Here is a 25,787-nt window from a genome sequence, read left to right on the forward strand (position 1 = left end):
TGTGTGTGTGTGTGTGTCAGCCTATTGGCATGCAGACTGCACATTAAGAGCAGGCGGAGATCTGACGGGTTCGCAGTGTGCTGTCCATTCAGATGTGTGAAAGAAGGTTGATTTCTCAAAATGATAAAGACTTAAACCCCTTAACTTCCAATGTTCCTTTTCTCCCCAAAAGAAGCTTTGAGATTGACAAGAATCCTCTTATTCCACTTTGTGGGACGGTATCATATATATCCTGTATCAACTTAAAGTTACATGTTGTTTACACTGAATAAATATTAAGACTCCATTACCTCAAATGGAAAGATGTGTCATGTATCATTTCTGCACATTTTTCCAAATAATTCAGGCATAATTCTCTCATAATGGTGCATTAAATGACACAAATTCAATGTGGAGCAACTAAAAATCTCAGCAAATTGTGTTACTCGTACCTCATGGGATTTCACGTTGCCCTGGCAACAAATACAACTGGAGTGTTGCAATCAGTTAAGCATTAATATGCAGAAGAGGAGTGAAGTGTGCAAAACAAAATGCAGAATAAATCAACGTTTCTATCTAGGTGCACACTTGAATTAGTATTTTTAAATATCAAAACCACATTAATCTCATTAAGTGACCCTGAAACCAGTTTGATATTCCAGAATATACTGAGACGTCCTCGTCTGGTCCCTGAACCGCAGTCTGGATGCAAACAAATCTAAAAAAAAAATCAATTGTAGAGCCTTGACTGGAGAGAAAAAGCACACCGAGGATGATGTTAACACACAGAAAAACACACACTAAACACCCAGAAACATAACGGGAAAATGCACAAAATCACACACACACACACACACACACACAAAACAGGCTAAAAAAAACAGAAACACAAATAAATCCACACCTGTTCGGTGCAGGTGGCGTGATTTGGTTTGTGCGTGTGAAGGATTCCCGCCTCCCCGACTGTTCTGATGTGTGCCGCGGACTCTGAACCACGTAAAGACATAAAGCTAATCTTTCCACTTCTAGTCAGTTCCAATTTTAAGAAACAGAGAGCACCACCGTGCTCTTCAGAGAACAAAAGGAGCAAACATATGAATAAAATCAAGCACGTCACAAAGCTGACGATGCACAGACAGAGCTCGTGTGTGTGAGCATGCAAATAAGTGAGTGACAGCTCGATGTGTGTGATGCCAATAACAATAACAACCTGCCAGGAAATAAACAAAAAAAGCAAAACCAGTGGTGACGTTGAGGATGAACTCCAATTGTGTGGTCACAAATTTAAAAACAAACCCACCAAGGTTAAACTATTCAGGTGATTTTTGATTTTAGGGATATATTTCAATCTGAAACTCACCTGCTTGACATCGTAGGCGAAGAGCGCGTACTTCAGATCTGCAGAGAGCGAGTACTTTACCACCTTGAAGGCCACCTGTAATCAAAGAAAATATGGAGCAGAACCCTTTTATTTAGACTTCACACGTTTCTTTTTCTACTTTTCTGACCCGTTGAGGACGTACAGTATATTGACAAAAGAAAACTGCTAAAGTGAGTGGAAAGCAGCATTAACCTCTTCCATTATAATGCAATAAAGTAAATGACGAGTAGATACATGAACAATTACATGTAGTAGGGAAGGCTTCCCTCAACCCTCATGTTGTCTTCATGTTGTCCCCATGTTGTCCTCACGTGTCATCTGTTGCCCCCATGTTGTCCTCATGTTTGCCCCCAATGGTTGTCCTCATGTTGCCCCCACATGTTGCCCCCATGTTGTCCCCATGTTGTCCCATTGTTGTCCCCATGTTGTCCTCATGTTGCCCCCATTGTCCCTGTTGTCCATCGTTGTTCATGTTGCCCCATGTTGTCTTCATGTTGCCCCCCTGTTGTCCATGTTGCCCCACTGTTGTCTTCATGTTGTCCTCATGTTGTCCACGTTGCCTCAGTTGTCCTCATGTTGCCCCCTGTTGTCTCTGTTGTCCCCATGTTGTCCTCATGTTGCCCCCATGGTGCCCCCCTGGTTGTCTTCATGTTGTCCTCATGTGTCCCATGTTGTCCTCATGTTGTCCCTATGTTGTCCCCATGTTGTCCCATGTTGTCTCATGTTGTTCCTATCTCAATTTTTTTAATTCCCCAAAATAACATGATTGATTCCAACGCTCTTTGCCAAGTACAAATCTCTACTTTCATTAATTTTGGGTCTTATTCTATTTTACAGCATTGTAAAACAAAGTGAAGTGTTGTTGAAATAGTGTTGAGTAAAAGTTGACATATTCCAGTCTGTGATTATCATAACATCCATTCCTTTAATTTTAGTCTCAATAATTCCTAATTTCTGCTTTTCTAACTCTAACATTAGGTATAATTTCCTATAAATGAGTTTACTGACCATAAATCCCCAAAATACTCTAAAACTAAAGTTAATAAGTTAGTGTTACGTAGTGTTGAAAATGTCAAAAAAAGCAGCAAAAGGTTTGAAAAAAAAAAAAAAGGGACAAAAATGTAAGAAAAAGTTTTTAAAAAACATCGATAAAAAGCAACAACAAAAGTGTTGATTTTCAATTTTGACGGGAAGACGACACGAGGGTTACTGCAGGTAAACGTGTAGTGGAGATGAACGCAGTCTTGGCCTGACCCCCCCCACCCCCCACCCCCCATGGCAGCCCCCTAATCAAGGCTAGGCTACTACCTGGGCCCCTTTGATCTCTCCTCTGTCCCCGCTGTGGGTGTGGCTATTGTTTGTTGCACCCAGGGGTGAAGACAGCTTTCATATATACTTATATTTAATAGATATTTGTGTAAAGCGCTGCCAGGACACTCTTGTTGCCCCTCCTGCCCCGGGGAGGGGATTTCGTTTCCCTAATGTCCCGTGGCCGTGGTGGTGGGTACGTCCAAGACTGTAAATGGATTTTTAATATACACTAAGGTTGAGCCTGGTTAATTGTATTCTCCCCTCGTTTTCAGGGTCCTCCTGACTACTTATTTCTGTTTTCTTAGTGCTTTGCCCTAATTTCTACTTGGTTATGTTCCTATTAGTTATGCCCTATTAATTTTGTCTCCTTTCCAAGTGGTTTTCCCCTTAATGTTCCTCTCAGGTTTAGTTCTGTCTTGCCCTTTGGTTCATTTATTACCTTATTTTTGTCTTCAGCTTGTGTCCATTTAGTCTTCCTGGGCTCCTACAATCTTTTCTTTGACAATACTCATTACGACATTTCATTACACACACAGACATGCATTTGAAAATACAAATCACAAGTAAATCTTACAGTTAACGCAATTAATACAAGAAATTAAACAAGAGACACTACTCCGATTAGATAAAATCTCTTTTAAGAAACAAGATAACAAAAGCCCTATACCAAACTAATTTTATATTAAATGTTTAATTCCTTAAATGTCTTAAGTGATTTTTTAAAACCATACTGAGAGTTCTGTTTCCTCTGCTTGGTTGGTTTCTAGGTTATTTTGGGCTTTAATTCTTACAAAGATGTTTTAACATTTCTATCAAGGCTGTTTCCCCATGAATTGTAATAGGAATCCTTGTATCCACCCCACCATTTAAGGAAGTTTGCTTATTAACCTTGTTCATTTTTGTTCAGCAGGTGAAGCCCCTGCCTGTTAGAAATAACAACATGAAATATATCTGAAACGCACCCGTTCCTCCTGACTAACAAATCTGGGCTTTTCGCTCCAGTTTCTCCCATTTAATCAATGTTCACATGGTACTTCCTAGGGTGTGCTTCCCTAGATGGTGCATTGTCGGTTCTTTCAGTCAAATTCAACCCTCCGCGGTGACCCTCGCCACATATCCAACAACAGGAGGGTAAATATGCATGAGCTATGCAAACATAACCGTACATTAAAACACTGGCGAGATCAGGTCAGCTGAGTCAGGGAACTCTTTAAAGTCCCTTCTTAAAACTTACTTTCCCCATCTTATTTGACTTTATTTTATCCCTTTTATTTTATTTTACTAATTTTATATTTGTCTGTATTTTAGTCTTTTCACTGTTTTCATGCTTTTATTTTTTTGCACTTGGGTATTATTGTTTTTACACTTGTTAAAGCACTTTGTAACTTGTTTTTGAAAAGTGCTCTACAAATAAAGATTATTATTATTATTATTATTATTATTATTATTATTATTATGAGACTGATGTTTTCAACATGCTCAGATTGACAAGGCTCACATTGCTTACAGGTATGTTACATCTTAGCTGAACACTTGTACTACACACCAAGAAGCTGAGTTTTTGCAGGTATTTAATCTAATGATTTTTTTATTTTCATAGAATTTCATCACAATCCATCAAATAGTTGACAAAACAATTCTGACGCCTATAGAAACTTTTGCAGATTGCATAACAGTAAGCAGGTGGTTTGAGTACTTTCTGAATGGAAAAGCAGAAACATGATGATAGAGGAGTGATTCTCTACGTGGACTGATCATGGCGGACAGGTTGGGATTGCTCTTTTGTGTCTGCTTACATTGTTCATATTTCCAGCTTTCTTCCCCGAGACAATGACGAAACACACAGCGAGCAAAACTAATCTCGCAACTAAAGGCCATAAAAACCACCAGGGAGCCACAACAGCTTTTGACATTTCTGGGGGAGAGGACGAAGTGGACGGACATTTTAAGGACGACATTTGAAAAATTTTGCAGTGAGCCAACAATTACTCACACCAAAAACAATGCCTCATTAAAAAAAAAATCTTTCTTTGAGTCATAGTCAAAGATTATTTGGACGTTTTTGTACAACACAAGTCATTAATCTAGTTATTTTTTTGATCGAGGATTTCACTGATGAAAGTGAAGCAGCCAATCACTTTGCAAGTGACTTCCTAACTATGAATTGAAATTGTTTGAGAAGCTTACTGCAGCGTCAAAATCCTCATCAAATCCCCCTCATGCAACCAAACAATTCTGCATAGAGAACCAAGCCAAAACCCTTTGTTTATCAAACAATATGTTTAACAGAGAAGGTGAGAGACTAAAAGGTTTATGACTTTTACAGGAGGAGTGTAATGTAATAGCAGGATTACAATGACGCAATTGGTAAATATGTGCATTTAACCACCTTCAAATGACCATTCCTGGTTGGATAACAGCAAAATGTAAAGCATTCAAAGGATAATCCAATGACATACTGACATATTGGTTCATAACCAGATGATCTAGATGTAGATGTGATCATTTGAAAGTGACTAGCTCTCTTCCTGTTGCTGGGGCCGAGGTTAGCTGAGGTGAGCAGATTTAGGGACCTTAAAGCCCGAGATCTTGGTACACGTTCCTCTCAGCAGGATGTTGTATTATGAGTCTGCAGGAGAGTGATGAGGCGCTGCCGCCAGCTCCGACATGTTTCCTGCAGCCTGTGGGGATCCAATCACACCGGCCGGACTAGAAGATCTTAATGTTTTTATTTAAAGAAAGCAGCGATGTTAGGAGGCCTCGTCCCTTATGCATAGAAATGGTCTTTTCTGTGACGCCCCTCCATTTGGGCTCTGTTTTCTCTAAAACAATGAATGTTTTTACAGTAATCTGAGTGCTTTATTTTCATTTTGTAACTACAAAACCCGAGGAATCTTCAGGGCAGTTTTGCATGTACTGTACCTAGAATGCCAATAACCCTGCAGAATATCTGTGTTGATCAGTTTTTACAGCATCAGATGGGTGCATACGGGCCTCGTAGTAGGTTTTAGTAAAGGTTTTACTTATTTATATCATATGTGGTGTGTTATAGTGGATGTTGCAAGCCTGTGTGCATTCGATTTCACGTCTGATTGCAAGACAAACGTGTTAATGACTCAGCTAAAACTGATGCAAAATGGCTTACATTACAGTAACTGCTTTGCCACAGCAAATTCTACAGTAGGACATAAAAATAAGTCATTTTGATTTAAAAATTGGGGCAAAAAAAACGTACAAACGTGCTGTTGGTCATGATGACTTCTGTCTCGTTGGAGGCGAAGTTGAACTTGATGACGTGGCCGTCCCGGTTCCTGTAGACCACCTCTGAATCTGAGAGGAAACACAGGCAGCAGATCAGAAAACAACCAAACTAACCCGTCAAAATAAAAGCACAGCTACTTACTTCCTTACGTCAACATACTATGTGTAAATAAAAGAGTTCTGCACCAAAATAACTACTACTAATTTAGCTCGATGTGACTTCTCGTTAGAGTTGCATGTGGTTGACTTTACGTCTGAGGCCCTTTTTAGGGGAATGTACATGGAAAGGAAAATTAGGACATGTCTATTTCCTCACACAAACATTTCTAAATGAACTGTTCCCACATAGTCGTTAATGTCATTTGGAAAGGAAATTGCAAATACCAGTTTTTGTGAGTGTTTTTTTTTTATAAAGAGGAGACAAAAAGCCCAGATAGATCCACGACTTGGAGCTGAAAAATACCAAACTTGAACTTTATAAAGTAACTTCCAGGGTTAGGAAATTACAAAAATAAAATCATAGATAATACGTAAACCTTGCCTTTTCTTTTAATTGATAGAGGACTTTCACACAGGTGTTTTGGCTGATTAGACTTCTGCTCTGGTTGAATTTGGGAAATATATGTTAGGATCTGTTCAGAGTATGTATATTACCTTAAAATGTCAGAGGGAATTGGATTCTTTTGCCAGAAAGTACATTTGCACGTAGCTTTCATATCAAGTTATTATCAAGTTAGCCAATCAGAATCCCCAAAATAGCACCAACAGCAACGAATCCTCCCTTCCTCTTTCTTCACTTCCTCGGCTGCATAAACCTCCGTTTGTCTCAGTTTACATGCATGCAAAAATGTCAAAGATCTTCACTCTGGTCGGAGGCTTTAGAAAGACTCGTTTTCAGAGACTAATTCTCCGTTTGCATGAAAACGAAGGGCACAAACAAAGGGAAATGTCTCCGTTTGTCAAAATAACCATGTACATGTAAACAGGGCCTGAAACTGCCACTAACGCAGTGATTCACGTGTCTAACGAGAAGAAGTAACGTGGACTTAGATCCTGTTTTCCACAACATCTCCCAGTGGCCTCCAAGGACTTGATTGCCTCAATGTGCAAATTGAAAAGGACATCAATCAGCAGGATGGGTCAGACATGTGATTATAATGTTAATCCTGTGGGGAATTATTCTCTTTCTAAACAGGAAGCAGCTGCAGCTTGGACTAAAGGAGAAAAAGACCCCCCCACCCACTAATTTCTGTTACACTGGGGATTCTGTCATCTCATTAGGCATCACTCTGAACTCGGCCCCCTGTCCTCTGGGAACATGTGTATTTCACAGCACACACACACACATAGCTGTGCTATCGGTTTTCTGAGTGAACAGACTATCTCTCCAAGGAGTTACATAATCCAAATGTACGTGGGATTGACCCACTGGGGCAGTTGACGTGGACAAAAGGCCCAGGTGTGCATGGGTTCACTGATTAACACTGATGGAGTCTCTGCACCAAGGTTACCTTCTTACCAAAAGCTCCCTATCGTATCGAGGCTATCTCTCCTCAGAGATACAAATTCCATATGTAAGGGGGGGACACTGTCAGACAACCCGCGAGGAGACAAAGGACACACACACACACTCTCTCTCTCTCTCACACACACACACACACACACACACACACACACACACACACACACACACACACACACACACACACACACACACACACACACACACACACACACACACACACACACACACACACACACACACACACACACACACACACACACACACACACACACACACACACTCTCCTGGATTTGTCTTATTGCACGTAGGTCATAGCTACACCATCCAGACCAAATGTTGCATTAATTGACCTCCTGCACAACAACAATGACGATAATAGTGCATCTCCTTTACTTCCGAGCTCTTTCTAGAAGTATGTAATGTTCGATGTTAAATTCTGGAGTCCACAGCGTTTCAAATTGTGAACGTCCTCATCAAGCTGAACCAGAAGCAGCTGCGCCTCCTTGCTCATGAAATGAAACTCATTTGAAGTGAATTTGTGCTGATTACAGGGGAGGAAACCACTCACTGCTGCATGAGGACAGGCAGCTTTAGCAGGCTGGATGAACTAGAAGTAAATGTGAAGGATGACAATTTAGAGGATTTCTTTTAAATCATACTATAAAATATCAAAACCCTAACCCTAACTCCCAAAACTAATGCACTAATTGGAATGAGTTGCTTGTAATGTTTGGTTGTCCACATACTTTTGGCCATGAAGTGTTTTCCTGGAATCCCCTGTGTATCTGTAGAGTTATGGGATTGTATAAAGGACTCTTTTGCTATTTTGCTTCATATTTCCACATATGTTATATAACACCCTCATACAGAATGCATTATTCATGTGGTTTTACTCATTAGGGTCACTGCTAAATATGTAGCCAATTGTTTGTGCAAACCTCATTAGCAATCGTATAAGACAAGCCAAGCAGCGTGAAACACTCAACCAACCTTTGATTGGGCGCACGCACGCACGCGTGCACACACACAAACAAACACACACACACACACACACACACACACATTTCTCTCTTGTGTAATTACCTGGTTGATTTCTTCATCCACTGCTTAATCTGATATAAACAAGCTCTGCTTAACATTAGAAATACACATGAATAATTCACTACAACATATAGGGATGTTAAAATGGATATAAGCAATGAAAGCATCTCTACTGAGAGATGATTATACAGTTCAAAAGTCAGTGTAGCGTCTATAAAGATAATGATGAGGCAAGACGCACAGAGTCAGTATCAGTAATGTAAAGTATGTCTCCACAGTGAGACATAGTGCTCTGGTTTGTTGATGTATATTTCCATCACTTTTAATTTGATAAATTTAACTAAATAATCATGCTAAGTTTCCCTTTAGGCTCTCAGTGCGTTACTGAGGATGTTTACCTTTGGACCTTTGTTTCCCCCTGTTTCTAATCTTTGTGCTAAGCTAAGCTAACTGGCTACTGGCTGTAGCTTCGTATTTACCAAATACACATCTTGTATACCTCTTGGAAAGAAAGTGAATCAACTGTCAAAATAAAAAAAGCAGGTTTTCAAACACATCCTACATGCAGGAAACAATGAATACACTTTATAATAACATACTTTATGTGACCGATTCCCCCGGATCTTAATTATTTGCATTCATAACTCATCTGTGCTGAATCTCACTCTGGAGAAACGTGCCGTGAGCGGTCAGGAAAGAGATTTGAGTGCTGGTGTTTGATTGTTTTGCTCTGGTTTCCTGACGGGTTTTGGGAATATAACCCTCGTGATATTCAGCCCTTGTTTAAAATCAAGGAGCTGCAATCTCATGTCCTAATTTTGTCTCATATTATTTTGTCTTTTTGAAGTGTTCTGAGGTTACCTGCCTCTCTTCTCCAAGTGTCTCTCGTGCTTTTAAATTAGGGGTGAGCCGCTATTGACGCCGGACTCGGATGTTAGAGGAGAGAAGAGGAAATGAGTTGGAGGTTGTCAAGAAAGCAATTTCCATTACAGACATGTTTGAATTACACCCGCAACACCTAGCACAGTAAATTCCTCCCTGACACGCTCGTCTACTCGGGCTCTCGGCTCTCATCACACCCGCTCCACATTAGATTTACACCGCACAACATGTCAGCCGGTAATTTCCCAACTTCATCATCAATCTCAATGAAAGAGCTAATAATGGGACAGCTGACCCTGTTGGGTTGAAAAACCCATTATTGTGGTACAAAACAAGTGACTTCTCACTCTCCCAGGTGATGTAATAGAGACCTCAGCTAACAGCTCCCAAACAATATATAGTCAATCCATCACATAGCTAACGAATGAACTCCTGTCCAAACACCTGATTTGCACATTAACAATATATTAAGTAAAAGTTGTGCTAGGATGTGTAGACGGACATTCCTTCGCTTGACCAATACCACTCTCATTCTCACGTCTGTTCATTAAATTTGAAGCCAGCCGCTCTTTAGCTGTTAAATGCCCGCTACGTCCGTGTGGTGTTAGGTGCTGAGCAGGTAGAGGACAGGGACGTTGCCCGGTGTGAACCGAAAATTACAGCTGCAAAGACTGATCAAGTAATGGATTAGTTGGGAATGTACTGTAGATATTTTCTACTTCCTTCATCTCCTTTGTGACAGTAAACGGAAGATATTTCAGTTGTGAACAAAACAAGACCTTTGAGGACGTCATTTTTCACCGTTTTCTGACATCTTATAGACCAAACTTCTATTGATTAATCAAAAAATAATTGACCAATTAATCGACTATGAAAGTAATCGTTAGATGCAGCCCTAGCAAAAATGAAGCTGAGAGTGGTGTTCCAAAACAGTGAGCTTAAAGATGCTAATAAAGATCCCTAAAACTGTAAGAAACTACAGAATCAGATGGTAACCTTTGATCAGAAATCCCTTTAAAGTTCAAATGTATGTCCCTGCCTTTAGGGAGTAAAATAAGGTCCTCACTAGCACATTTATATGTGTGTGTGTGTGTGTGTGTGTGTGTGTGTGTGTGTGTGTGTGTGTGTGTGTGTGTGTGAGAGACAGAGGCCGTCCCAACAGAGTGATATAATGAGTAGCCACAGGCCACAGGACTAGTCATTAGTATTATCTCCCTGTGGAAGCGCAGGGTGTAGCAGGCGGAGGATCTCTGCTCCCTATCCAGAGCAGGAAAGCCATCTTTCACTGTCCCCCTCCACGTCTGTCCTTCTGTCCCTCCATGCAAGTCTCCACAAAGGTTGTGGATATATTTAGTCATGCACTTGCCTGAGTTCACCATTAAAGCTGTAATTGCGCCGTCATGTCAACAAACCGTCTCTCCGTACAGCTCCTTCCGCTGTATAGCTGCTATTTGTTTTCCTCTTTCTTCCTTCAGCTATTTTTATTCTTCTCCCCGCTCGAATGCAAACGCAACCTGTCACGCTGTCAAGACGCCAGTTAAACAAGACAAACACTTGAGATCCTCCACATTTGGACTTGAATAGGGAAACGTGGAGGAATGATGCTCTCTGCACGGTGACGTCGATAAAGACTTCAGTCACAGATCGAGGCCTGCGCTGTAACACCTCCATCTCATGTAACACCTGAAGAAAAGGTAATGAGGAGGTGTTGGGGAAGTGGTCTGGTGGGAGACTGGGGAGGAGAAAGGTCGGTGAACTCAAGTGGAAAGAGAGAGCAGTGAATTAACTGCTACTGTTAACGTGAGATTACATCGTGCAGACAATCCTCCAACACCATGCGATGATATACAGTAGCTCATTTATTTCTCCCCTCTAATACGACACACAGATGCGTTTTCATAAATTAGCGCCGCTAGGAAATACAACATACAGGAGCGGTTTCCATCCTCATATCTTAACCAGAGAATAATCTTACTGAGCAAGAGACAGATTGGGGTTTGGATTAAAATCATCTGTTACATTTTTTTAAATTCTAGCTATGCATATGACAGACAGGACGTGGCATTTGTTCTGTAACGATAAAAAAAGGTTTTAAACCCCCAACATCGCCTTCCAGGTTAGGGCTAGGTGCCTAGAAGTCAACAGTCGCAGCGCTGCCTGGAAGTCGAATATTGTTAAACTTCAACATTGTGCACATTGATAGCAGTGTTGTATTTCGGTCTAAATCACATTCATTGTCCTTTAAAACTGCTGCGTGGACAACATTTGTCCATCAGTCTACTTTCCTTAGAAACGAGACCCTAACCCCGGTCTCCTGGGTGAAAGTCCTGTGTTTGTTTGACCCGTCCTCCACCCCGACCATTCTGTCCCCTCTTATCAATTATCACCTTATTTTCCTGCTTTTCCCCCGTAGTAATCACAGGAGCCGCCACTGCAAACGTTAATATGATTCATATTTGCTACTTGAACACACAACTTATGGGAGGGTTTTCCGGGGGGAGGAGAGTCTCAGAAAATCTTAAAAAGGGCAACCCAAGCAGAATGAAGATACAAAACAAATCTGCTGTTGCAAATTAGTCGTGTATAAGCATAATTTCTAGGAGACATGGTTGCTAAAGCAAGCTTGGTTTTCCAGCTGCTCGACTATTAAGTAAGTATAGATACAATATGGTGTTTAGTAGTATAGTAATTAAATACAAAAGCTTATTAAAAATCAAAATATGTTTCCAAAAGGACTATTATTGTAAATGCATGAACATCTTCGGGGAGGGAAGTTTGCAGGATCACAATGAGAAGAGGGATGATGTTTGTGGTGCATTAACTCCAGGAGCAGGTGCACTGATACACAGCTTTATCTCACTTCTGCTACTGGAATGCAGTAGTCTTACTCCTCTGGCTCCCAGTGAAATGGAGGGTTGATTTAAAGATTTTACTGAGCGCTTTTTATGCACGCTGTGCGTTTGTATCTGCAGGAGCTGAACTGACTCAGAAATAATTTACCAGAAAAGATCAGATCATCCAGCTCATTCTCATTCTACTCCCTGTTTTAGATGTATCTGGACCGCACTGCTTTAAAAATTCTAATGGCTGGGATGTAATGTTTAACTTAAATTTAATTAAGGACTAAATGTGTATGTAGCGCTGATGCAACACATACAGGGTCTGGTTTAAAGTCGAACCTGTGACCATTGCACACAGTCACCAATAAGCAGTGTGTTGGTATGTAGAATATGGTTTATCAGAGGGTGGGAGGATGTTTGACCCTGAGACACTGCAGGCTGTTGTTCTGTTGATGCAACAGGACACTGTGAGGCCATCTGGGTAGAATCTGCAGGTCAGCAGGAGAGTGTGTTCCTGCACTGTGTGCATGTGAAGTGATGAACACCAGAGAGGGATTGTGTTCATGTTATTCTCATTTAAGTTCAGCTTTAGTCTAAATTACTTGCATGTTTAGTTTGTATTACATTTAATGTATTATCTGATGTAATTTAAAAGGTCCAGTGTGTAGGAATTTCTCCCATTCTCGCATCTAATCAACTCTCTCGCACCACGCAGTTCAAAGTTCGTATTACAGCTACGGTAGCCTCCACGCTTCAAGAAGACTCCTCTTTCCTGAAATTTGGATTTAGATAACGTGTTGTCCTCCATGTTTCCTTCTTCTAACTTCCCGGGGACGGTTAGTAGATTATCAGCTGTGAGTTGATCATGTGACAGCGAGAACGTGAAAGGCAGAGCTGTACGTCCTGTATGTCCCTCACCAGCTAATGTATTTCAAGATGGAGCATGAATATGGAGCGTCTACACCAGTTCATGGAAATGGAAATGTAAAATGTAAATCCAATAGGAATACGTGGAATTGATGGTGGTGGTAAATATTCATGATAAAGGACGAGTTTGTGAACGGGCAACACTGACATTGATAATGAACAACTACCAGTTACACACTGGACCTTTAATTTTAAAGTTTAAGTGAGGAACTTGATTTGCGGAACATGACGAAGCAGGTTTTATTACCTTCGATGTCAGATTATCAGGAATCCTTCGACGGTGCAGCATTAGCAGCTCCTTTTGCAGGAGATGATCTTTGGGAATAAATGGTTGTAATATCTATGGAGTTAATAATGCTCGCATGTAGTGAAGCCTCAGGTGGAGAGATTCTCATTTTCTATTAATGCTCTTCCCACAGTGCTCTGCACCTTTTACCCTAAGAACTTGATTTTCCTCCCCTGGTAGGAGCATCATGTCTAACTGGGTTTGATGAATTCTTATTGCACTCATACAGTATGCACAGTGCCGTCTAGCACCGCAAGGATGGAGACAGTTTAAAATGATCTTTATAGTTAGAGGGGAACAATGAACCTAAACTGATTCTAATACACCACTTAGATGAGATTCTTGAATTGAATTGTTTTTTCAATAGAGTCTGGAGCAAATACTGAACCTTGACAAGCAGCAGGTGTCATAAAGAAGGAGTGTAAAGATGTTAAAACCCCGCTGATTTCAAACCAGATGTCCATCCTGAAACTGTCCAATCTAATCTGGACACCTGACAAGAAGATAAAAATACCAAACCATTGTCTGACAGATGTCCCCCCCCCCGTACTTCCTTCTCCTCTGTTACATCAGCACCACTGCTCTGTCTGTCCTCACCTCCAGATTCTCCTCCTGAGCTCAGTGACCTCCATGTCTCTGCCATGTCTCCTTTCTTTGCTATTGTTGTCACTCTCCCAGTTTGCTTACAGCTGAATGCATAGAGACTACTGTTCAAATGGATTCTGGGAAGTGTAGTAAATCCAAGGTGTCGTAATCTAAATCCCATAAAAGCTTTTAACAGAGTGCCCATTTATTGTATTATTGTTTTAAAAAGAGATTGGGCTACTTAAAAATGCTCTCAGTTTGCATGTGAGTTGTACTTTATGTAGAGTGTATGCATGACTTTTCACTCTTCATGTTTTGTATGTTATCTTTGCAGCAGTCTATTTAGACTTAGTCTTTCGACTTTGAGTCTTTCATTTCGGATAGTTCTGATGCCACCTGAGGTTCGGCCAGACATCTCTCATTTCGGCTGGATGTCCACCACCTTCCACTTTTTTTGTACTGATGTTCTAACCTCTGGTGGATTTAAGATGACTATGATTAACTGCTCCTTAGATCTCTGCAGAGTAAATCCAGACAGCTAGTAGACTATCTGTCCAATCTGAGTTTTCTGTAAAACTACTTTTAAACCTACACAAGTTCCACCAAAACAAGTTCATCCCCGAGACCATTTTGCAGAGCTATCACTTCCTGCGCAGCGCTGTGGAGGAAGGTCCGGCAACGTCAGGGACAATGGAAAAGCAAAAAGATAGAAGCAAGATGTATTTTACTTGAAGCAAAAACCCAGGAAGGCTAAAGTACTAAAAGGCTAAAGGCTGAGGCGAAGTCCAAAAAGCATTAACGGGGTCAACAACTCCGTACAGATCAACACAAGACGCCGGGAAGCTGTCGTTGCAGTACTCACCACTGACCCACGTGGCCTCTGGGTCGTGGACGCTGAACTCTGGTCTGTACAGGTCGGCCACAGTCAGGCTGGACCTGCTGCTGCCGGGGAGCTCCGCTGTGGGGAAACACAGCCAAACCCAGTCCATTCTCACAGGTTCATGACCAAATAACAAGCTGAAGAGTGGCTAGCAGTAAATTAGCATCCAGCTGACATACCGGGCGTGAGGACGACCACCGACATGGTGATGACCGAGCAGACCGCCACGATCACCAGCAGGGAGATGGCGATGCCCTTCCAGTTCCTCTGGGGGGGGCTGACGTCCACAAACTCCTGCACGCACATTCACAAACACAATCCAGTTACACTTAGTTAGCGGATACAACTGATAACTCATTACCCTTGTGTTGTCCTCGGGTCAACTTGACCCATTTCCAAGTGTTTTACATGAGAAATGTTCAGATTGCTCCAAAATAACATGGATGATTCCATACGACGTTCTTCAGGTAAATTAATGATTACTGTCATTGAATTTTTTGGGGGTTTTATTTAATATTACAGAATTTGAATTATTTTTCAAAACAGTATCCGGACTCAACTTTGACATCTGCCCATCTGACATCCACTCAACATCCTCTGATGTTAACTAGTAGTCAAAATAATTCATCATTTCTGCCTTTTTAACTAAAACCTCATGTATAATTTGATATAAGTGAGGTTTGTAGGCCATGAATTCCAAGAATAAGTGTAAAACCTATTATTAAACCAGCTCAAGTTTTTAAAAAAGCACCAAACACATGGAAAAAGTGACAAATAAATCAGAAAGAAATGACAAAGATATCGAAATAATTCAATTTTGACCTCAAAAGGGCAAGTTCATGATTAACGAGAAGACAAAACAAGGGTTAAAGTGCCCATATTATGCTAATTTTCATAATTCATAGATCATAAATTGTATTTTGAGGTTCCATGGTTTTAAAAACACATTTTATTTAAAAGGCGCCTTTCTCGGCACTCAGGGACGCCGTACAGGGTATACTAACAGTACATAAGACATTTTACAAACCATGGAGAGGGCAGAAACCGGACTAGAACTGTTCCTACAGGGTATTGTGGGATGGGTGAGAATGGAGCTGAGAGGCCACTGTTTTTTCAAGGATTTTGGAGACGAAGGGTAGATTGGATATAGGACGGAAGTTGTTGAAGTTGGATGGGGTTGGCCATAGGCTTTTTCAAAAATTGGGGTGATGGCAGCAGTTTTGAAGGATGTAGGGACAGTTCCAGTGGTGAGGGGGGAGTGGATGATAGCAGAGATGAGGGGGACCAGGGAGGGAAGGCAGGCTTTAACTAGTTATGTGGGGAGGGGATCAAGTTATTAGATGGTTTGGATTTCCAGGTGAGTTCTGTGTTTTCTGAGGTAGTTCGGGGGCTGGAAGGAGGAGAAAGAGTGTGTGGATGGGTGAAAATCGCCTGAGATGCTGAGGTGAGGGATTGATCCAAGATGCTGGGGGTGTTCTTGATTTTTTCTGTGAAAAAGGACATATCGGAGTCTCCTTTGTTTGCTGGGATTATACTGGAGTAGTAGTGGGATTTGGTGCTAGCAATGGAGTCCTTGTTACGTAGGATGTGGTTATTGTACGGTTTTTTTGTGAATAGTGAGACCAGTTTTATTTTCAAAAAACACCTTATACTTGTTGTACTTTGCTGCATTTCTTTTTTAAGTTAAAAAAATCTAATATTTTCCTGAATTTGTAAAAGGGAGTACACAAAGTAAGGGTTAATGCTTCTATTTGTGTTTCTATTGTCATAATAATCAGAACAATATACAGCGAGATTTCATGTTTCTTATGGGATATAAGCTACAAAACCTGATGTTTCAAGCAGACTTGTTAGTCTAGTATCAACCTAGAGATGATAAGGAATGATTTCTTATAAGGGGAAAGTGAAAGGAGACAGACTCGTATGCAGCTTACGCTCATTCTGTCTAGACAGAGCAGTGATTATCTACCAAATAGAGCCATCAGAGTATGAAACATATAATCCTAGCTTTTGATTGTACACTTTCAGCCATTCAGATGAAGCTCTTAAAGACTCTGGAACGTCCTAACTCTAACTCTTTCCGTGATGACTCCTCTGACCCGGCTGTTGGGTACTACCGGGTTACATCAGTTCTCTGGACCCATCGTTTCACTCTTACTTCAGGCTGGGATGATGAAAGCTACCTGTAGACTTTAAAAAAGAGAAAATGACGCAACAAGGGCTTTCAGTTCAACTCCGGATTTGGCAAGACGTCGAGCCTGGATGAGATTTCCAGCAGGAACACTGCGGGGAACTGTAATAGGGAGCTGTCACATGGTGTTAAATTCACCATTCTTCAGAGCTTGAGAAAAAGACAGAGTGATACATCAAAGACGACAGTGTGAAGCCTCTTCCACTCAGGTGTCAGACTTAATGTTGACTTTTTCAGCAGCAAAGCTTGTTTCCTTAGTAAAACTTCCCTGTCGAGACATGTGCACGCTCACAAACACATGTTGCTCTCTAGGTAGATGATTTGTTATTGACTCTTGCAAACGTGCTGCGTTTCCACAAAGTCTTGACAATCACAAAACAGCTGGATATTAATGGAAGTTATACTCTTCTTGCTGAGGGTTCGATGAGAAAATCGATACCGCTCTCATGTCTGCACGCTACATGAAGCTACATCCAGTAGCTGTAAATACAAAAACTGGAAACAGGAGAAACCGCTGGCTTGGCCCTGACAAAAGATGTAGCTCCTTTGTTTAATCTGTACAAAATAATTCATAAATAATACAATAAAAGGTGCGCCAGTCTTTGGACACAGCCTGAATCCTTTTGGTTTTATAAGATAATGAATGTTGGGGAACTTTGACATCATATATATGTAGATTCACTATGCAGTACTACTACTATATATAGTGCTGACTTCAGTGCTGGCAACTGAAAGATTATAATCATCAAGATAAGAGACACACATGTGTCCAGGATATATACCCACAACACAGCAACATCCACACACCACCACACACACACACACACAACACACACACACACACACACACACACACACACACACACACACACACACACACACACACACACACACACACACACACACAGTGCTAGCATGCAGAAATTAGTTGCAAGAGTGTGTGTGTGTGTGTGTGTGTGTGTGGTGTGTTTGTGTGTGTGTGTGTGTGTGTGTGTGTGTGTTGTGTGTGTTGTGTGTGTGCAAGCTTTAGCTGACACAGTTCACTGCAACCGCCGTCTGTTGATCAGACTCACTTCAGTGGAAAGTAAAACAAGCGAGCTATCAGTGTGTGTGTGTGTGTGTGTGTGTGTGTGTGTGTGTGTGTGTGTGTGTGTGTTGGTTGTGTGTGTGTGTGTGTGTGTTGAATTAAAGGAAAAAGGCAAAAATGGAACGACATTATGAATCTAGAGAAGGCAGAGAGAAATCCAGACAGGTTTTTACTTGAACAAACTAAATAAACGTATATATGTAGGACTAAAATGACATGGACAAGCTATTTAAACCTGGCCATCAAAGATCTTAGATGCAAAGGATGCTGGGATTTCTATTACATGGCGTACTTTACATGTTTTAGACCTGCTAATACAAACCTAACCCTGGTTTAGGAAAAACTCAAAACCCCATTTTAACCAGTTTTACAGAACATCTCCAGCTTTAAGAAATGGGATAAAAGAAAGTCCAAAGAAACAACAAGCAATGGATCCAAAAAGAGCACTAACACTGAATTACACCTTATTGGCACAATTTGGACGAACCAATAGCTAAACAGAGACAAAGGGACGATAAATCTTAAATTAAATGCAAACATTGAAACTGCTGGACACTTCCAGGTATAAAGACAGAGACTGCACCTTTATTTTTCATCAAAATAAACTCAAATCCTAAGAGTGTGACTACTCTCTGACCTGGGGGAGACTTGTTTTTTAGTATTTGGGACCATTTATTGACTTTAGTTATCTTGTTTTGTTCAATTTGAGCTTCTTTGCATCTACTATTTTATGTTACTCCTATTTCCTTTACGTTGCCTTGTGTTTCTCTACTATTGTGTCGTAATGCCATTTGTATCTCATGTATCACAACTTATGAAAGAACTTCTCATTCTCAGTATATTTTCTGCCGTTCAATCATATTTGCGATTGTGTCAATGTTGCGTTGTTATGATCGTATGTGCAGAGATCTTGAAGACAAATGCACTTTGGAAAGTATTAAGGGCAAAAAAACAATTCGATTCAATTGTCAAACTACAGTATATCAACGTTTTGTTCCATATATTCTCTGTTTTAAAAGATTCCCTGCAGCTGATTGCTTGGATTTTCATTACAGTATATTAACAGTTTTACAGTGTATATTAGAGTATATAGTAACTATATTCAGCTAGTTATATGTTGTATGTACTACTGTACTAGTGTTTCTAGTGCATATGTGTTAACCATATCTGAATTATTGTAGTTACACTACAACACTGTACAAGTACTACAAGTACAAGTAGTTCTCCCTCTGCATGGATAATGACTTTATCTGCGTCTCACATCACACAACATGAGATCTCACACCTGCTCCAACAGAGAGGATCACCAGCAGCGGACTTCCTGAAGACAGACATCACAACTGTTGGACACAACTGGGAACGACTGAGACTGAACTTCTTCCCCAAAACAGGACGGTTCAGAGAATAAAACTCACTCAGTTTACAACCAAGATGTATTATCCACTGTGGGGGAAATGGAGTTATAAAGCCGTCACTTCCACAGACTGTCCCAATCTCAATATTGTTGGACCACTATGGACATGTACGTGTGTAATATCTCCTATATACTCCCTGCTGCTACTTATATTCACACTGGACTATATCTATGTTTATACTGCACTACAATAACATTTTTAAAATCCATTGTTTTAGCAACATAATTTCTTGATTTAGAGAATAGAAGAGACTTTATTGTCCACAAGGGGAAATTTGTCTTGGACACAATGCTATATTTGTTGTAAAAATAAGATCAGCTACCAACTTAATCTTAATTTTTAACCTAATCTTACTTTACTTCTACCTGTAACATTTGTATTTCTTGCACTATAGCTAAGTTACTTTCATAACCACTGACTATCTATTGTCTTACTCTTACTCTTAATCTGACTGGGAGCAACAACAATTTAACAATTCCGATTTCTATGAATCTCATATCCAGTCCGTGCATTAACAGCATTCATCTTGCAGGAACAGATCTACAGTTACAACCCTTGAATCAATGATCACATGCAACTTAAGGACTCACAACCCAGAGAAACCATCAGTGACCTTGCTGTAGCCTACTTTAGTGCATCTTGTGTTTCAGTAATCTCCCCTACACACATAGCCTATATATATAAATATATATATTTATTCTAAGCGAGCACCAGCAGCACCAGCGCGTCTAGTAACCATAGTTCCCCCATGATGTCCTTGCAAAATGTTTGAGAAGAAGACTAGCTGTCCCCACAGAGCACGTGCCTCCCATCCCAGCTGAGTACCTCATCCTGGTCCTTGGCTTTCTTCTTGGTCTGGTCTGTGGACGCGGTCATCGTGAGCCCGGATCCAGGACTCTCCCGGTAATAACATCCCAACCTGGCGGCGCGGCAATTTAGCAGGCAGCAGCGGAAGGCTGGACGGAATCACCACAAGGACCACTTCCGGTTGGACTTTCAAAATAAGTATTTGTCTTCCTTGTAAAACTACCACACGGCTGTTTTCTGGGTTTTGAAACCAATAGCTGCGGTTTTCCCCCGAAGAGGAAATTTAGATACAACCACCACTATTGTGTCTTTCTTAAAGAATTAAGATTGTATTCTCAAGAAATGAAGTTAATTTGTTAACTTAGGTCCGGGAGCAGGACCACGCCTAAACCACACCTCCACCCACCAGACACACCTACACACACCGCGCTGCAGCCCGGCTCGGGGGGTCTGATTGCTTGACCCTCCCTTTCCCTCCCTTTGCCTCCCTTTGCCTCCCTTTGCCTCCCCTTCATCCATCCACCGTCCCCCTCATGTCTCATCTAGGGACCGTCTGGGGGTCTGGAAACTGAGTCTCCTGCACCCGGTCACCATGCATCCTCCCAGGCCAGCCATCAGACAACGTCCACATCAATGCATCTATCTGCACATTCACAATGTTCATCTGCACATTCATAATGTTCATCTGCACATTCATAATGTTCATCTGCACATTCATAATGTTCATCTGCACATTCATAATGTTCATCTGCACATTCATAATGTTCATCTGCACATTCATAATGTTCATCTGCACATTCATAATGTTCATCTGCACATTCATAATGTTCATCTGCACATTCATAATGTTCATCTGCACATTCATAATGTTCGTTACATCTTTAACTAACACATGGTTGTGGTCCATGCTAGTGAAGTTAGTATTACTAGGAAAACCTTTTATACATATATTTATATATTTTAAGACCAAAGCGTCCCTGAACCATTGAACGAATGAGCTTCTAACCTCTTGTGTAAGTCATTGAAACACGTTAAAGAAAAAAAGAAAAAAAAACCTGAACATGATTTTGTAACTAAAGACACTCACGTTTATTTTCTTGTCTTTTTTTATTTACTTTGAATTGTCAGGTATGAGCTCTAAGTTTTATAAGCTCGACCCGAGGACAAAACTCTATTTTTGAAGTCAATTCATCCTATTTGTCCCTTCCTATATTCCTAATAAAGAAATATAAAATGACTGTTTCTTAGGTCTACTGTATGTTGTTGTTTCTTAGGAGAATAGTCCCATCCCCACAGTAAGTAAGATGAAATGTTTCATGTGGTGTTTAAAAGGCTTTTATTTGTTTAATTTATCTTACATCCAGTGTTATGATATATATATATATACAGAATATAGTTATATCTTTCTAGCTAACTTCAAGAAATCCAGCGTCTACTTTTTGTTTTTTGCTGAACAAATAGGACTTTCTTTCTTTCCTTCTTTACTAGGTTCACAGCTGTCTGGTTCGCTGTCCGTGGTGCTGGAAACCAAATCTGCCATTTAACATTTAGCAGAAGAAGAAACTGGTTGAAGTACTTAGATCGTGTACTTAAAGTAAAGAAGCAATAACACAGAAACAATCTGAAACAAATACTAGTGTTTAACATTATACTTCAGTTAAAGTACAAAAGGATTAGCATCAAAATATACCCAAAGTACCCAAAGTACCCAAAGTACCCAAAGTAAAAGGGCAAAATAGCCCATTTCTGAATCTTATATACCATATCAGTAGATTATAACTATTGATGCAATAACGTGTCATGGTGGGACTAATTTGGAGCTTTGGGGATCAATAAAGTCTTATCATAACTCATTAGTATACTCCATAATTTATTAGTTTATTATATAATGTGTTAGTAATCGGAATATACAAAGTAACTAGTTGCTAAAGGTTTTGTTATGGAAATTACAACATCCCCCTCCAAAATGTAGCAAAAAATGGAAAGTACAAATAATAATACTACAGTATTTGAGTAAATTTATTTAGCCTTTTTCTACCACTGGTAACAAAGACAAACTATAGGGCACATACATATATATCTATATATCTATATATATAGATATATATACAGACCTGTATATATATGTCTCTGTCTATCTTTGTCTCTCTCTCTCTCTATCTCTGTGTCTCTCTCTCTATATATATATATCTCTGTCTCTCTATGTCTCTCTCTTTCTCTATGTCTCTGTCTCTCTCTGTCTCTCTCTCTTTCTATGTCTCTCTCTCTCTATGTCTCTCTCTCTCTCTCTGTCTCTCTCGTCTCTATAGATATATATCTGTCTCTCTCTCTCTCTCTTCTATGTCTCTCTCTTTCTCTATGTCTCTGTCCCCCTCTGTCTCTCTCTCTCTCTATCCTCCTCTCTTGTCTCTCTCCTCTCTTCTTCTCTATATCTTTGTCTCTCTCTCTCTGTCTCTCTCTGTCTCTCACTCTACCCCTCGCACTCCTCCTCTGTGCCTCCTCTCCCTCTCTCTCATCTATTGTGGTCTCTCTCTCTTCGCTCTCAATGTCTCTCTCAGTCTCAATAACCCCTCATTTTTGTCATATTGTCTATCTTTCTCCTCTCCCGGTCCCATCCTCTATGAAATTGTCTCCCATCTCACCTCTCATAAGCTTCTATGTCCTCTCGTCTCTCATCCTCCAGCCTCCTCGGAGTCTCTCTCATTCTATGAATGTCCTCTCTCTAACCCCCTCTCCTTCTATGTCATCTCTCAAGTCTCGTCGTCTCTCTTCTATGTACTCCGTCTCTGCTCTCTCCTTCTCTCTCATGTCTCTACTGTCTCTCTCTGTCTCTCTCTGTCTCTCTCTCTCTCTTTCTCTATATCTCTCTCTCTCTCTATGTCTCTCTCTCTCTTTCTTTCTCTATATCTCTGTCTCTCTCTCTCTCTCTCGTCTCTCTGTCTCTCTCTCTCTCTCTGGTGTTTGGAAAGTTCACTAACGTCCCCAGGGCAGTACTCTTCAGACCTGTATGACTGTACATGCATGACTTGTTTAGTATTTGTATAGCAGTGTAACATTCCCATAAGACGTCCAACGTGCCTGTGTCTTCCACTTTAAGGTGTTTTTACCCCTGATGATGTCACTTTACTACTCCTACAGTATCACTTAGGGACTGAGAGCTCGTCTGTGATATCTTGGATTAGAGTCTCCCCTCTGAAACAAACGATGTGATTATATAGGCTAGCTGTGCATGTCATCTGAGAACCAACCGGGCCAAGACTTCATTTGGAATCCCTTTGGGGGGGATTGAAGCGAGACAATCGAGCAGATCAGTAACCAGCTGGCCTTTCATGCTGCCAAGTGACTGGATGCAAACTGAAAGGTGTCACGTAGAAAGCCCCGAAGACCCAAACCCCACAGCCAACACACACATACTGAGCCCACCATCCAAAAATAATGACAACAACAGGAGGTGGAGAAAAAAACACAGATGAAGACTGGAAGAGGAGTGGATGACAGAAGACCAACCAGTCTGCCTGTATTACTGTCCTCGTGTGTGCTTCTTCTTGTATGTCTGTCCTCCTGAGGACCACATGCTCCCATAAGCCCCGCCCCCCTTACTTACTGCTAACAAGTCTGTCAATCCTTCCACTGCATAACTCTACATTAATGCTTACAGTGTAGCTACTGTAGCTTAAGCTATCATGTCATTTAAACGTCTTGGCTTTTAAACAGTGGTAAACAAAAGCAGGCTCTTCATTTCTACCCTCCAACTATCACTTTTAGCATATGGTGCCAGTTCGGTGCTGGTTCTACTCCAGTTCTCTAAGAACCAGCTGGATCTTCCCCAGCCTGAGAGCCAGCAGACCATTGGTGTCCTCCCCAGACCACGGTGGTTCTGGTTCCCCATCCATGTCCAAAGCTAACATCAACAGATCTCTATGGTTAACAGCTGACCGGTGGTTTTCAAAATGGCGGCCAGAAGTTTTTGTTTTCGAACGTCATGATAACCCCGCCCCCCCCAGCACCTGACGTAACCAGTTCTTATCTCTAGACCAGCGCTAAATTGGTGCTGAGTTGGAACCTGTTTTCTTGGCCCAGAACCAGGTTTATTTGTGTGGAAAAGCAAAGAACCGGTTCAATATTTGGTCCTGATTCCGAACCAGCACCAGAACCGCCTTGGTGGAAAAGATATATAAAAGATACCACTGTGTCTGCTATAAGTAATGACAACAAAACAGTTGGCGCGTCCCTATGACCCGCTTTCTAGACCCCTAAAGCATCTTCAGTTTGAAACTTGAGATCTTCAGATTGAAGGGTTAAGGAGGGATAGTTATGAGTGAAAGCATCATGAGACGTGCAGTAACACAAGTGTGCGTGCTTGAGGGAAACTGGAGGAGCAGTGTTCAGCTTCACTGAAGACTGGAGGAAAGGCTCGAGGTCATCGAGCAGGGAGCGATGGAAGAAAATGGCAGACGATTGAAAATCTGGAGGAAAGCAGAGGGGAGGAAACAAGGAGTACATGCAAGGATGGAAGGAGAGAGGCTGAGAATGATGGAAGCTGTGGAGGAGGGGAATAGAAGACGGGTGGTAGTAGTGGACCAGAAGAGAAGGAAAACATCCCCAAAGCTTGTGTTGGACTCTTTTTCCTTCGTCATTAAATATTTAACAAGTGGAATCAGAGAGCACATGGAAATGAAATCTCTCTCTCTCTCTCTCTCTGACCTCTGCTGGCGTTTGGAAAGTTCACCAACGTCCCCAAGGCAGTAATCTTCAGACCACAACCTAGCCCGTGCATTTGTATCCGTGCATGACTTCTTCTAGCATCCATGCATATATCTGTGCACCAGCCTTCATGCCTTTGTCTGTCAGAGACAGAACCAGGGACCCTGCAGAAGCTGTGTTGCCGTTGTGATTTGGTTTATTGGGATAGAGTATTAACATATTAAATCCTATTAATACTGTATATTAACCCTTGTGTTGTCCTTGGGTCAAACTGACCCATTTCTAAGGGTTTTATATCAGAAATATGGATTTCTTTCAACCAAATTGCCCAAAAATAACATGGATAATTCCATACAACATCCTTCAGGTAAAATTAATGATTACCTTAATTGATTTTTTGGGTGTTTTATTTAATCTTATAGCATCTGAATTCTTTTTTTTTAATGGTTTCAAACCAGTATCCGGACTAAACTTTGACATCTACCCATCTTTGATCCACTCAACATCCTCTGATCTTAATTATTATTCAAAATAATTCTTAATTCCTGCCTTTTTAACAAAAAAACGTACTTAAAATTTGATGTAAATGAGGTTTGTTGACCATGAATTCCAAGAATAAGTGTAAAACCTAATATTAAGTCGGGTCAGGTTTTTAAAAAGAGCGCCAAAAGCTGGAAAAAGTGAG

At 40.9% G+C, this 25,787-nt stretch overlaps 1 protein-coding gene across 1 annotated transcript in view; it reads right to left on the minus strand.

Annotated features, from left to right (window-relative positions):
- Positions 1-25,787, minus strand: part of LOC116674242 (inactive dipeptidyl peptidase 10) — a 77,208-nt gene that overhangs the window by 28,098 nt on the left and 23,323 nt on the right. Inside the window, exons 2-5 of the mRNA XM_032506843.1 lie at positions 15,078-15,192; positions 14,881-14,976; positions 5,907-6,001; positions 1,340-1,414 (exon numbers count right to left, since the gene is read on the minus strand). Of these exons, the coding sequence (XP_032362734.1) occupies positions 1,340-1,414; positions 5,907-6,001; positions 14,881-14,976; positions 15,078-15,192 (381 nt within the window). The remainder of the gene's footprint in view (positions 1-1,339; positions 1,415-5,906; positions 6,002-14,880; positions 14,977-15,077; positions 15,193-25,787) is intronic.

The sequence above is a fragment of the Etheostoma spectabile genome, chromosome 24 (assembly GCF_008692095.1).
Source record: "Etheostoma spectabile isolate EspeVRDwgs_2016 chromosome 24, UIUC_Espe_1.0, whole genome shotgun sequence".
Taxonomy (NCBI): Eukaryota; Metazoa; Chordata; class Actinopteri; order Perciformes; family Percidae; genus Etheostoma; species Etheostoma spectabile.